This window comes from Gymnoscopelus microlampas, assembly GCF_963454915.1.
Source record: "Gymnoscopelus microlampas genome assembly, chromosome: 1".
Classification (NCBI taxonomy): domain Eukaryota; kingdom Metazoa; phylum Chordata; class Actinopteri; order Myctophiformes; family Myctophidae; genus Gymnoscopelus; species Gymnoscopelus microlampas.
In genome coordinates this window covers 42,768,488-42,782,714 of record NC_139962.1, presented here as the reverse complement: position 1 = coordinate 42,782,714, position 14,227 = coordinate 42,768,488, and the positions used below count along the sequence as shown (strand labels likewise).

General features: G+C 40.1%; 2 protein-coding genes across 3 annotated transcripts; one reads left to right on the top strand and one right to left on the bottom strand.

Moving 5' to 3' along the window:
- Positions 1-2,409: 2,409 nt before the first annotated feature.
- Positions 2,410-7,883, top strand: brf2 (BRF2 general transcription factor IIIB subunit). 2 transcript variants are annotated; one of them, XR_014600479.1, is made up of 5 exons: positions 2,410-2,631; positions 3,448-3,507; positions 3,629-3,950; positions 6,568-7,552; positions 7,642-7,883. XR_014600479.1 is itself a non-coding variant. In XM_084052876.1 (4 exons), the coding sequence occupies exons 1-4, from the start codon at positions 2,496-2,498 to the stop codon at positions 7,391-7,393; spliced, it is 1,344 nt and encodes a 447-aa protein (XP_083909002.1). In that variant the 5' UTR covers positions 2,410-2,495; the 3' UTR covers positions 7,394-7,883. The 2 variants fall into 2 exon arrangements, 1 of the variants encoding a protein (XP_083909002.1); XM_084052876.1 differs by having other exon boundaries at positions 6,568-7,883.
- Positions 7,884-9,802: 1,919 nt separating this feature from the next.
- Positions 9,803-13,986, bottom strand: cyba (cytochrome b-245, alpha polypeptide). Its single transcript, XM_084058899.1, has 6 exons — positions 13,839-13,986; positions 13,521-13,590; positions 12,811-12,885; positions 12,607-12,690; positions 12,327-12,408; positions 9,803-11,421 (listed from the first exon to the last, which is right to left on the bottom strand). Exons 1-6 carry the CDS (start codon positions 13,894-13,896, stop codon positions 11,218-11,220), a joined length of 573 nt encoding a protein of 190 aa, XP_083915025.1. The 5' UTR covers positions 13,897-13,986; the 3' UTR covers positions 9,803-11,217.
- Between the last annotated feature and the right edge of the window lie 241 nt (positions 13,987-14,227).

Below are 14,227 nucleotides of genomic sequence, written 5' to 3'. Positions count from 1 at the left end.
AGTAGCAAAGGGCAGTACACTGAAGTGCTGCCTTAACACATCTGCATTGTCCACTGCATCCCTTTTTGCAACCACAGCGGAGGAGTTCCCGAAAGGCCAGGCTCGCTTCTGTGTGGTCCAGTGCACTTCCCATCCTCCTGTCAAAATTAGAATCAGCTTTATTGTCAGATCACAGGTTTACAAGTGTAAAGAAGTGGATTAAATTATTTGTATTCACCTGTCTCCTTCCTCTTCCACCCCCATTCACCTGGGGATGGGAGTTCAGGGGCTGCAACCATCGCCTGTCCCCAACAATGGCCAGCTTGGTAGGCTGCCCTCTTTGTATGTTGAATCAGTGCAGCTCGTGTTGGGGGGAGTCCATCAATTGTTCTGCCCTTCTGGGTGAATAGCTGCTTCCGAGCCTGAATCACTGATGCCTGGCCGCTAGTGCGGTCATAGAGCAATACCACAAAACGCTCCAGAGGCTCCATCCAGTCATCTATTTTGTCTGGGATGGCAGCTAAGGAACTGAAGGCACGTGTGACGTCACCATAGGTTTTCCAGGTCTCCCATGCCGTCTTCTTGCCTCTGCCTCCAAAAGATGACACTGTGTCACATCCAGTAAAGGCATCGAACATGGGTAAGGCTAAGCATCGATCTGGGCCTAATGCCCTTGCCATCTCATGAGCTGCTAAGTTACGGAAACTTTTCCCAGTTCCAAAAGCAACCCACAGCTCAGTCAAGTGGAGGCGTTGGGCTGACGTTACTGCCAGGACTAGCACATCCGTGTCTACTGTGCGTATTGTCACCTTGCTATACCCTTTCTTCACAGCATCTTCTAGGTGTAATATGACACGAGTATCAGCCTCCTCATGTACTGTAGTTAGTTAGGTAGTTACTAGCATGTTGTGAATAGTACCACTGTATTCCTCATCCTTGAAAATGTAGGATTAGTCACCAGAATCAAGATCCTAGGTGGTCTAGCACCTGAGTCATTGGTAAAATGACAGCAGGTGGTGGCCATTTTGAAAGATGGCTGCCATGGTTACCACAAGACAATTCTAAATAGTACCACTGTATTCCTCATCCTTGAAAATGTAGGATTAGTCACCAGAATCAAGATCCTAGGTGGTCTAGCACCTGAGTTATTGGTAAAATAACAGCAGATGGAGGCCATTTTGGAAAATGGCTGCCATGGTTACCACAGGACAAATCTGCGATGGCCCTATAGCCAAAAATGTTCCTTATGGCATGCTCTAACTGTGTGCCAAATTTCATGCTTGTATCGTAAAGTGCACGATTCCATCAAAATATGACCCGAAACGCTTGGACTAAAAGGGGCACATCTGGTCAAGAGGGCAAAGGGCAGGTGCTCTAGCACCACCTAGAGTCTATCTGTGCACATCCCTAGATCGATGGTGTCAAAAGCGGCAGAGAGATCAAGGAGGATTGATTGATTGATGTACTTTATTTAGTAAGACATGAGAACATCAGTACATGGAAGTACATATTCACAACAAGGTCTACTAAACTGGAAGACTTATTAAGCACTGAGCTTGTTTAAGATGATCCCCCATGCACACAAATCACATGATGACATATAATAGACAGACAGATATACACACTATACAAAATGTCATACAATCAGCTTTCAGGTTACTGGTATGAAGAGTATGTACAAGAGAAGAAAAAAAAAGGGGGGGGGGGGGGGGTAGGGTAGGGGTAGGTTGGGACTTGGGCCATTTTCGAATTGCAGCCTCCTGAAGGTGTATCTTTAGGGCAGTTTTGAAAGTGAGTAGGGACTCCTTTACTCCTCCACATTTTTGTTGAATAGCATGAGAACGTGGGTTCTCCGATTTAATTGTGTGGAAGCCAGATTGAGAAAAGAAAACTCACTATCTTTAAAGTTAGTAAAAGCCAACTGTCTGTCTGTCTGTCTGTCTGTCTGTCTGTCTGTCTGTCTGTCTGTCTGTCTGTCTGTCATGTCTGTCATGTCTGTCTGTCTGTCTGTCTGTCATGTCTGTCTGTCTGTCTGTCTGTCTGTCTGTCTGTCTGTCATGTCTGTCTGTCTGTCTGTCTGTCTGTCTGTCTGTCTGTCTGTCTGTCTCTGTCTGGATGTCTGTCTGGAACGTTTGACCGAAACGGAACTGCATAATGGAGAACAATTTGAATGGACTCTTTTAATTTAGTCTGCAGTGTATAATTTATAGTTTTATACTCCAGTCCAGCTGGTGGCGGTAATGCTCCTTAATTGGTTGCAAACTGCCATAAAACACGATAGAAGAAGAAGAAGAAGAAGAAGAAACGGAACTATAGTGTGCGAATTGTGTTTACACGGATTGATTTGCTCGCCCGCCTCTTAAGCAACGTTTATTGGTCGTTCGTTTTCTTCATTTCCTGAAACATTTGTTATTGTTTGGTGAAGTGATGTTTGCTTGTTATACTCAGTCAGCAGATTGTTTTTATTGCGCCGTATATTACTATATTCATTTCATGCAATAATCGGCCAGTGTAAAATGACGACGTGTCCGGATTGTGGGTCCTCAAACATAAGTGAAGATGGCTTTTATTCAGAGCAGCATAAGGTCTGCGTTGACTGCGGGTCTGTTCTAAATGAAGGACTTCTCACAGTTGACTTCAATGAGGGCACAGGTATAACATTTTATTTTAAAAGAAGATGATTGTATCATACTGTCAGGAGTTTGTGAAGAGACATGCAGTAGTGACAACTACGTTTTCTAGTGCTGACACACAGTAAAATCCTCTCATTTAACTCAGACAATGTTTGTACACTCACTGACGAGTTAGAAATTGACCAATTAACATGGAGGATCTTTCTGTTCACCACATGCCATATGCTTGAAGGTGTGTGGATGAGTGTTGTCCCCAGGTGCAATGTTCCATAAACTAATGGGATATTTGACATTTGTGAAGACCATGTGTTATGGAAACAATGGAAACAAGCCATAGGCTTTCTTGGGTTTAAAATTCTCTTAGCAGACCTTGTATTGAACTGTACTTTCCTGTGTTTTTTTTTACAAACTGCTAATGTATTCATTCAATCAATCAATCATCATCAAGTGTCATGGTGAGCAATGGTACATGTTACCCTGTGTTGTGCAAATCCTTATAAGTGCAAAATGCACACACAATTTTGAGTAAATAGCCAAAGTCACTAATGAGTTGAGGTATCTGTAAATGTATAGACCAATTATTTGTTTGCCAACATTGAGACTGGATGCACAGGTGATTGTTTCATGCAATCAATTCACAACCTGTTTTGCGGTGCGCTGGTTTCAGCACACCCCAACTCCCTCTTGTGTGTTGGCTAGTGCTGCGCTCCCTAGCGAGACCTGACAGAATGGGTTTGACGCTTGCAACCAGCGTGACGTCGTCTGTTAAGGGGTCTATGTTTAAAAAAATACCAGTTGGTTTTAATTTAAATGTTTTTTCTGTTTTTACCCATAGATATCAGATACAGTGAAAGTGTTGGTGTGGCCAAACGTCCCTGTATTAATCTGATTAAAGGTAAGATTTCCCAATCAATCTAAGAAAAACAAAGTTAATAATAGTTTTATTTGCATCAATACTGTCAAGAATTGGCTTATTTTCATGCGCTCTTGTTCCTAACATTTCCGTATGCTTGAAGGCCTGCAACGAGTGACTGCATTATGCCGGGTCCTCAGGCTCAACAAGGACACGGAGGATCTTTCACAGACATATTACAAGCGAGCCTATCAACATCCCAATTTCATCAAAGTCAGCTTGGTGAAAAAAGAGGCTCTTGTTGGCTGCTGTGTGCTTGTCAGCTGCAGGATATACAATTGGCCCATTGCCATGGGAAGTATAGCTGGCCTGCTGGAGGCTGACCCCTTGGTGATGTCAGTGGTGTATCAGGAGATGGTAAAGTTACTACACATTGAAGCTACATCGGCTGGTCTCTGTGACATACTGGGAACCTTCGTCCAGGAGTAAGTATGTGCGAGGCTGTTATAAAAAAAAGATGTATTTTTTAGCATGTTTATTTATTTACATTATTTATTTGAAAGGAGAGTAGAGCGAGACAGTTAAAGAAGAGCAGAGCAAGGAGAGACATGCAAAACCTCTTTAGTTTTGATCCAAATACGAATTCTTATTAAGTCATTCTCATTGCGCTAACCTAGCTGGTGAAATAATAGTGAAATTCAACTGTTACTCATTTTGATGAGGACCCACTGGAACCCCCCCCCCCCCCCCCCCCCCCCCCCCAAGGACCCTCAGGGGTCGCCAGACCCCACTAAGAACCGCTGATTTATATATGACCTTTATTGATCCTGCGAGGGAAATTCAGTCGCAAAAGGCAGCACAGCAGCTTAAGATACAGTTATAGGGCAAGAAGGGTATTGTAGATACAGCAGGGTAAAATAGAATAGTCCCCACTCCTTGGGGTGTTTTTGTCACTCTATATATGTATATATATGCGCATATGTGAAACTCGTCCTCTGCATTTACCCATCTTATAACAACTAGGAGCAGTGAGCTGCCATTCACTCTGGGAGCCGGCGCTCTGGGAGCAATTAGGGGTTAAGAGTCTTGCTCAGGGACACACATCGACACATTGCTGGCCTGACCTGGAATCGTATCTGGGACAACCAGGGGCTCTCAGGCGGGCTCACTAACTATGGCCGCCCCATAAAAAAGACATCACACTCAAAAGAAACACCATCAATAATGAACAAAATATACAACACTATACACCCTGAACAGTGCATGCATAATGCAGGACAAAAAGAAATAAGAGTACATACAGATATATAATAAAGAAATACATCACATGGATGCAACTGGGACGCATCATCAGTGTTGTAGCCTGGGGTCATAGGGTGTTTCGGGTCTCGCAACATACAACATACACCCTCGCCCAGGTGACCCAGCCAGGGTTGATCAAGCCCCGACTTACGTCCCAGTAGCACCCACGGTCAGTCCTATAGGGAAAGACAGGGCCACTCAGTCCGCTTCTCCGGAAGTACTCTGCCGGGACTCGGGGAGGCTCTGGCACGTTGAGGGACTAGGCACTGTGGGTTGTCTCCTCGCCGGGCTCCTCCTTCGTCTCACCAGGTCCAGGACCTGAGCGCTGCGCCAGATCAGGTGCACCGCCCGATCCAAACATTTCCTTCTGGCGTGATGGTTCCTTGGGCCGATACCACTAGATTGGGCCGTCTAATGGTATTAGCTCTGCTTGCGGTACGCTGGAATGGAATGGCCCTCCTAAAGGCCTCACCGCGGGTTTGTTGGGCTTCTTCCTCACGGAAGACACAGCATGGGGCGCTAACCCATACTGCTCCCAGTAACCATTTCAGACAGTGTCCTTACTGTAATGAACTCTTGTTACTAATTACTTCCGAGCTACTTCGACTATTGAACGAGCAGAGTGGCCATCTTGTGCATCATTAATACAGATTGACGTATACACATGCTAAGTACTGTATGTTATTTAGATTGAATGTTGCTTAGACAGATGCTGGGTTTGAAATTTAGCTGCTTACTTTGTACTACTTAATAGTCTTTACACTCTACTTACGTGACTATTTAGTATTTACCATGTCATTTGTTGAGTAGAGTTCATGCCATTTACTCAGATCTTGCACGTTTACTTTTCACTCTTGCATTTTATCGCCTAGCTTGCTGCTGGCATTAAATTAAGTTAGCATGGCATGTAGTATGGTTGGAGAATGTTGTTCAATTAAAGATCACTTTCCAAAAGAGTTTAACCAGTTGAGGAAAGTAATTGCATAATATTCTGTCAGAAAATAATATATGTATAAATATGCATGTAGCCTTAAGAATTTAGTTTGAACATGTAATATTTTATATTTGGAATTAAATAAGATTATTAATTAATGTTGCAAGTTGGATGAAGCTCCTTTTTTCCCCATTTCTTTTTCAATAGCGCTTGGCATTTATTGAAGCTGTTGTACCTGAACTGGGATGAATTAATTCAGGTTCTGTGCATAACTGTAGTCCCAGTTTTCACAAGGTGGCATATCTGTTCCAATTAATCTTCCATTTGATTGGTTCAGTAGCAAATTTGAACTGTAAACACATGTGGAGGTGTCATGTGTTGTCGGTTCAAACATGCTGCCGAGCCAGTCAAACAAAGCTGGCAAAATGAACTACAAATGGGAATGCCACCTTCTGAAAACTTGGGACTACAGTTATGCACAGAGCAGATTGCTTGGTCTTAGTTCAGATTTGACAAAAGAATGTCAAGCCCACTAGACCTTTTGTTAGACTTTTTGTTCTGTGTTTTCAAGCTCATTGCTTCTGTCAATACATACAATACATCCTGGGAAGGCCTTAACTAACAGGTGGGATTTAAAGGGAACTCACAGATGCCTTTTTATGATTGTGTGTAGCTTGAACATATTTTGAATGGTGAGCTTAGCATAGTTCAGCTACTGTATGTCCCTACTTTTGGGAGGAGCTGCAACTTCATCTCATAGACCTCCAAACTGCACACATCCATGTCTAACTATGTGTAAATATGATAAATAGTAATATTCCTGAACTTTCCTGTTAATGAGGCTCTCTTAATTTTTCTCTTTAAAGTTTCAAAATTAGTCCCCTTGATGTTCCTGAGGAATTTTCTGAGAACAACAAGGACCTGACAAAGCGTGCTGTGGATCTGGCAGAGCTGGCAGGAGATGCCTGGATAGTGACAGGCCGCAAGCCCCTCCCCATCTTGATGGCAGCCATCTTCCTGGCCTGGCAGTCCCTGAAGCCCACTCAAATCCGCCTGAGGTACACACTGGATAAGTTCTGTCGGCTGGCCAAGGTGAAAAAGAACATGACGGCTTTGAAAAGAATAACTGAAATCAAGGAGGTTCTGTGTAAACTAGGCAGAGAGATTCCTTGGGTAGTGGAAGTGGTGACGCCAGACAGTGTGATGAGACTGGTGGGTGACATCCTAGAGAACAGGAATGCCCTGTTAAGGAGTGCCCTACGATCACATGAGAACACACTCCAACCCATTTTAGAAGATGCTTCATCTGGAAACCATATACATGTAGAGGAGGCATCACCTTCCCAAATCTCTTTGCAGGTGGAGCAGAACACATCCTGTGTGGAAGCTGATTCCCTTCAGCATGTAAAAGATCCTAGCACTAGTATTGAGCAGCACAATGGCACAGCCAGTCTGGAAAAGCAGGCCTCAGCATCACATTGGGGGAAGAGAGCATTGTTTGCCCCTCCCTGTGTGAAGAAATGTAAGGTCAGGAGAGTAGAGAGGCCAGTGATGAAGGAGGTAACTGGTGATGAAGACATTTCAGACAGTGAGATTGATTCGTACATCCGTACTCCTCAGGAAATTAGAGACTTTGCTTTGGCAAATAAGATGTTAAACTCATCTGAGGATGAACAATCAGAGGAAGATTAAAACTTTGTGCTTATTATCTGTTACATGGTCTACTCTACACCGATTTGAGACAACTTTGTGAATGGTACTACTTTATAATGATTTTTCAGAAAACTTTTGTTTTTGTATTGACTTATTTGATCTTATTTCACTTTTTTTAGCGGCGCTATACCTGACTTTGTCCGTGTTCACCGTCAACGTTCTGATTGGTCAGACACGTCAACGTTCTGATTGGTCAGACCCGTCAATATTATTTTTAGCGGCGCTAGCCGCTCTATACCTTTAGGTATAGAGCGAATCCTGCTCTATACCTGACTTTGTCCGTGTTCACCGTCAACGTTCTGATTGGTCAGACACGTCAACGTTCTGATTGGTCAGACCCGTCAGCGTTCTGATTGGTCAGACCCATCAACAAAATGATTGGTCAAGCTTCACGTGACACATGGCTATAAACACATTATAAACACATATCGATGACAAAATGTATCAAAGGCGCCGCTACCTTCACACAAGGTGTGATTTTTTTGTATACATTTGAGAGACAAATTCTGCTTTATTTGACAGTGTGGCAATACATTAAACTCTTGTTTTAGAGAGATAAGTGCACTTTAAATTCAATATAATGCACTGTGAGCAAGTCGGTTAACAATTGTCATACTTAATTGTTGCATTAGAAAAGTCATATGGTTCTCATTCATTAATTCATCATCCATTCATTCAATGTAACTACAGTAACATTTATCATCCTGGTGCCGTACCATACTACTTCCTTGACTTTGTACAATGGTTTGCAACCACAAATTCAACATGTCTGTTCTCATTAGCAGTATTAGAGAGAATTAATGTACTCTCACGTGACACAGAATGGTGCATTTGTGATATATTTTTCTGTTTCCTGGTATAAAGGTGAAATATTTGAGGTTATTACGTGATTAGAGTTTGATTATGAAGTACTAAGTAGACCAACAACACTCTGCAAGTTATTTTTCAACTGACTGAATCAGGGAAAGAAGAGCAAAGTAGCATTGCTACATAACTCATGTTAGGTCACATTTTAAATTCTGTTACTTGCATGTTAGTCGGCTAGGCAATTGGCAGGAGCCAATCAGTAGTTGTATGCAAGTGACTGGGCAAGAAATGCAGAGAGTCGCTGGTAGTTTTTGTTTTTCATTATTTTTCATTTGCTCTCCCAATTTGTCATTGCCATTTCCCCCTGTGAGATCAGACCTCTAAAAACAGAAGTCACTTAGTCATGAGGTTAGTTAGGCCAACCATAAACAACTGTTCAACTGAACCATTCAAAACAACTGAACAGATCAGATCGGATCTTAACAAGTCACATATTATTTGCTAGCCCAGACAGAGGTAAGATGGGGATGTCACAAATATGATAATTTAGGAAATATATTATTTGTTTTAAAATGGGGAAGTTGAATTCTTTTACACTTTACTGTTAAGTTAATTTATCTCTTTTCTTCTGCCTGTACTTGGTTGTGGCCACTCCCTCAGTTCGCCCTTGACATGGCACACTCAAAATGTAATGCCAAGACTCTTAATAAAGATAAAGTGTTGCATGAAACAAACCTAGTGTCATTTGTTCATGTGCATTATGAATGTGAACAATGAAACTACAAGCTCACACATGAGCTTGTAGATCAGCTGTTTTTGCATTTTTTGACAAAGTATAAAATAGGGCTTAAACTGTTCCTAATTTTGCTGAGGACCCCCCGGAACCCCATACCCACGTTGGGGATTTAAGAGTATGAATTGGATGGTTAATTTGTTTTTGTTTTATTCATTGTTCTCTCAGTTTTGGTTACATTTTCCTTTTTAGCTTGTTTGTGTTTTATTTCCTTGTACTCTCGTTCTTTGTTCTCTCATTTTTTTTGTTTGTTTAGTTTTCTCTTTTATTTTCTGATGAATCATGGTGATGTACTGGTTGGTAGCCATTGGACAAAGCAGCTATTATTTGATGATTTTAGTGGTAGATAGGGGCAGGTATAAATACGATTTATCTTCATCCTGCTCCTTTTCATTTATGGAATATGTAAAAAGTAAAAAAAAAAGTAAATTAATGTGATCATGTAAACCATAATGAAATAAATAAATGAAATAAAAATAGTGAAATTGAACCAGTGGAATAGATTACTCAATTCATTCAAACAGCAGTAGGTGGCAGTAGTAATGTTATCTTGGTAGCCCAGAAAGAATGAGCCCTCAAGACCAAGGCAGATCTGACCGATATACATCATGACCTAGTTTAGTTTAGTTTATTGCACGTTTAAAAAACGACATGATAAAAACAAAATGGAAAAAACAAATTATATGGAAAGGATAAAAATAAATAAATCAAAATGCCAGAGAGGCCAACAAAAAAAAACAGATGGGCTTGTTGAGTGGCCTTTATAAAAGCTATCTTAAGCTGAGAATATATAGATTTATAGAATATATCTAAATAATAACAGTAACAAATATAGAAATGTCAAAATATCCATAAGAAATAGGAATATGACTATACATATATATATTTGTACATACCTGTATATTTTATAAATACACACACACCCTCTACAGCAGAGTGGTTGAGATGTGTTACTTAAGTTTAATAATAATAGCTGCAGTGTTTGTCTCTTGAAAGAGCTAAAGCTAGCACAGTCTCTAATATGAGGCGGCAAGCAATTCCAAAAGTGTGGTCCTCTAAATTGTATGGAGAATTGGGCTGTTGTCCTGAAAAAAGTGGCATGAAGATCACCGGCTGACCTAGTGTTATGGCTATGAATTTCATTAAACTGAAATATATTTTGAAAACAGATGGGAGTAGTTTGTGAATTGATTGAAACAAGAAAATGCATATTTGAAGGTTATTTAAATAAAAAATGGGAAGAATTCTAAGAGACTGAAACAGAGGAGTGGAACTATGGTGAATTTGTTAGAGAAAGTAATCATTTTGATAAAACATTTTTGAAGCCGAAAAATACAATTGAGATCGTTCTGAAATTGCTTGCCCAAACCATGTTGCAGTATGAAATGTATGGATAAATCATTGTATAATATACATTTATTAGGATTTCTATTGCCACAAGGTGGCGTATTCTTCTGATGACTCTGAAGGCACTCATGGGCATGGCAAGGCTAAAATAATTATCAGTATAGTATTAACAATTAATTATAAAAGGTGCTAGCTGTAATATATACACCAACTCAATTATTATATTCTTTCATATTCTGGGGAATAGGTTGATTGTGATTAACAATGGTACATTTGTTATAAAAAAGTATCTAAGACACTAACAAGTTGAATCTGAGATATTAGACCTTTCTCTGTGAGAGGAGAGGTAAGTCCAATGTCTCAGAATTACAACTGTCGCCACAAGAGAAGGAAGTTGTGAATTGAAGCGAGAACTTGCAAAACCAGAAGCATTACACAGATCTATGTCTAAAAGTAACTGCAATACAGATAGATACTTTAGTTGCATGGAATGCAGGGTATTTATTTACAAATAAAATGGAAAAGATAAATACATATTCCTAAGCCTTATATGAGCATAAAACATGCTCAAACTATTAGATACTGTACATTTTAATCTTTCAGTTCATATCAATATGTTTTCCCAATGCATTCCTCTAAGGGCATATCTAAAATAATCTACTCTACCTTGTCCTCCTTCTACAGCAGTGTTTCCCAAACAGAGTCACAACCAATTCATAACATTTTTAAAAATGTTTGAGAAACAAAATTTAAAACGATTCAGAAAGACTTTCAGAATCTAAAGAAAACATTTGAAAAAAAATCTTGGTAGTACATGGGATATTTGGAAGTGCAGTGGAAACATACAGGGATAATATTACTTCTTATAGTATTCATTATCAGTCACAGGGATGGGGTTGTCGTAGGCGGCTGCCTCTAGGTCTTTGGCTGGTTTCCTGCGCATGTCTGGGGGTGGCCTTGGGGGAGGGTTCTGAGGAGGGCTTTTGATAGTGTCTCCTGCTGGCTTGCGGGTGTCCTTCTTTGGAAGTATGGGCTCCCAGTGTTCACCTCGAATTGCTGCCTAGAAAGCAAGACAACCAGGAAGTCACTAACTGCTACACAAACATATTCTTCAGTTCACAGACTGCACCCTGTGGCTCAAAGTATTTTCTCTCTAGCTCCCTTTCTCCCACAGTACAGTCTTAAAGAATCAGAAATATGTTATCTTAAGCATTATTGAACTCTGTAAAGGAACTACACAAATAAAATGCATTACCATGTATATGTATTAATAACATAAGAAACAAATTAAACAAAAACAATTACATAGTGTAAAAATACATAACACAGGCAGATTAGATCAGGTAGATAAGAGGAATAGGTGTTACTTAAACATATGGTTACATTTTAACTGAGTCATTCTAAGTAATACACTGGACGTCATCCAGCTGAACTTTGTCTTATAATAATCATACAACATGTGTAGCTGGTTAAACTTACAAACATTATTCAAAGTGGGTGGCATAATACCAGAGTCACATTCTTAAGGCAAGGTTTCATAAATATACAGCATGTCTCAATAGAGGTTCCAACAAGTACAGGAAACCTTCCTTGTTCCTGTTTCCTTGTTTCAAATGAACCTTTAATAACTTGCCTTATTCAAAAGGTGAACTTTGTAACATGTGCTCCCAACCAAAAATAATGTTTGATTGAACTGTGATCCTTTTGAACCTGACGTTTTACATGCATTTTGTTCCTTGTTTTTTCTACTTGTAGTATTTATTTGTAGAAGTGTATTTGCATGTTGTCTTTTGTAGTGTTCCTTTTTTAATACCTGCCTAGGAACTATGGATGCAAATTAGAATTCTTGCTAAACCTCAGCATGTTTACATCTTTGTTTTATACCGATGTTCAGTAATATGCTCTGTCCCTATTAAATAAACAAATTAATACGATTTCTAAACTGGTGGTGGCTCGCAAACTTACCAGTAGGTAGATGAGGCTGCCGATGCCCAGGGAGACGCATCCAAGGACAGTAGAGAGCATAAAACCACAAGGAACAGAGAGTCTGTGAAAGAAGAAAGAAGTTGATGAAGCCTATCAGTGATCAATTGAAATATTACATTCAAACAATGGTAATGATGGAGAGGAATGTCAACAAAAGCAAAAGACAAAAAACACAATTGTGTCTTTTTTTGTAGAGGGAATGAATGAAAAGAATGCCGTATAGAAAAAAAAAACACTTGCAGCAGGAAAAGATACTCACGCTGCATGTAAAAATGATCTGACATAGTAGTTCCTGGTCAGTGGTCCAAAGCATTTTACGCAAACAGTGAAGCAGTACTGACCCCTGAAATGATAAGAGAAAAGTTGGATAGAGGCTTCACTTAATAAGCAATAATTGGTAATTACATTTAGACTTAAAAACATCCCGGTGACCAGAACTCAGTGGCTTAAATGGATCACTTACATTCTCTCCACACTAGTGCCCTTGCTTCTCTTGCTTCTTGGGTACTCCAGTAGACACACAAACACACCTGCACCTCTGAGCTTCTGTCAAGGATACTTTACTCTCAAAATAGGACTTTGTTTTCTGCAACTGCACATTTGTTACAACTCTGTTATTTTAAATCAAAGCCAACCCTTTGTTTGCACTGCATTTTATTGAGGTTTATTGTAACCTAGCCTATACAAATAAATGGTCTTGTCTGTCCGTCTTTCTCTGTAGTGAGGACACTAAACAAATGTATAAATGATTAATTTATTCTCATATGGTTTAGAATTTGACTGAAAACCTTACATCAGAGACAGAGATTGACGCTATCTGGCATTACATTAAACTCAACATGTGAGATCTGATTGGAATGTCAACATCAGTGTTTGAGAAGTCTTTGTTGTTGATAGTCAATTGTTGATTAAGGCAAGGGTTTTCAAACCATTTCATGGCATGGAAGTTGAAACCTCAATTGGATTTCATTAAGCTATTGACCCCAGCCCATATCAGATTATTCTGTCCCTAGACAGTAGGTAGTCTACACTTATAATAAAAGGTGTTTTGGTCAATATCATAATAATTGTACATGAGAGATAGAGGTGATAGCTCATTGAAAAAAAAATGTTAGTATATAAGCAATGTTTTGTTTGTATTAATCATTTTAAGGTTAAATTATTAAAGGATACATTCCATAAGCAGCATACTCCCAGCCACGGAAACCTCCAGCCACCGCTGTGATGCCACATGCAATGAGAACTTAAAAAGGAAGTCGGGAGACAAACAGAAACACACCGTTAAAATAAGCAATAGTCCGTAATAAATGTTTAATAAATGTTCAAATTCGCCGCAACCGACTTTTGAGAAATAGGCCTCAACTTTTTCTAAACAGGCCACAACTTTTGCTAAAAAACAATCACTTCAGCTGAGTATATTCCAATAGTTCTATTAAGATAACACAAAACTAACTTTACTAAATTCCTATTTCTATAAGGACATATACTCACTGAATCCCGACGCCAGAGACTGTTCATTGGCCCACATGGCCCATTCTATCTTCCCCATCACGTATCTAACAACAGATAGACAGACAGACCCTCCAAACGCGACTGAAAGCAGCTGATTATAGACAGTAACGAGGAAGTTACGATACTTTTACTTTCGTCACAAAGGTAGGCAAAACAGGCCAAACCCCATTCCACTCGTCATTTCCAAATTATATCAGTGCTGCAATAGGGGAGGGCTTCCCCTCTGCCTCTGCCAGTGCACCTGCCACCTGGTGCACCTGAGCCATAACAATGGGTTTCAATGTGAGGTCCAGGGACACCCAGCGGTCCTTGAAGGCGCTCCCAGCTAAACGATTCATAGTTAATCTTCACCATAATGTACATTTAAA

Excerpts from the sequence above, each read along its gene's own strand:
- brf2 (XM_084052876.1), top strand. The coding sequence starts at position 2,496 with ATGACGACGTGTCCGGATTGTGGGTCCTCAAACATAAGTGAAGATGGC. Across the intron at positions 2,632-3,447 it reads TGACTTCAATGAGGGCACAG|ATATCAGATACAGTGAAAGT; the intron begins GTATAACATTTT and ends TTTTACCCATAG. Across the intron at positions 3,951-6,567 it reads CTGGGAACCTTCGTCCAGGA|TTTCAAAATTAGTCCCCTTG; the intron begins GTAAGTATGTGC and ends TTCTCTTTAAAG.
- cyba (XM_084058899.1), bottom strand. The coding sequence starts at position 13,896 with ATGGGGAAGATAGAATGGGCCATGTGGGCCAATGAACAGTCTCTGGCG. Across the intron at positions 12,409-12,606 it reads AGATCATTTTTACATGCAGC|ACTCTCTGTTCCTTGTGGTT; the intron begins GTGAGTATCTTT and ends CTTCTTTCACAG. Across the intron at positions 11,422-12,326 it reads GCAGCCTCATCTACCTACTG|GCAGCAATTCGAGGTGAACA; the intron begins GTAAGTTTGCGA and ends CTTGCTTTCTAG.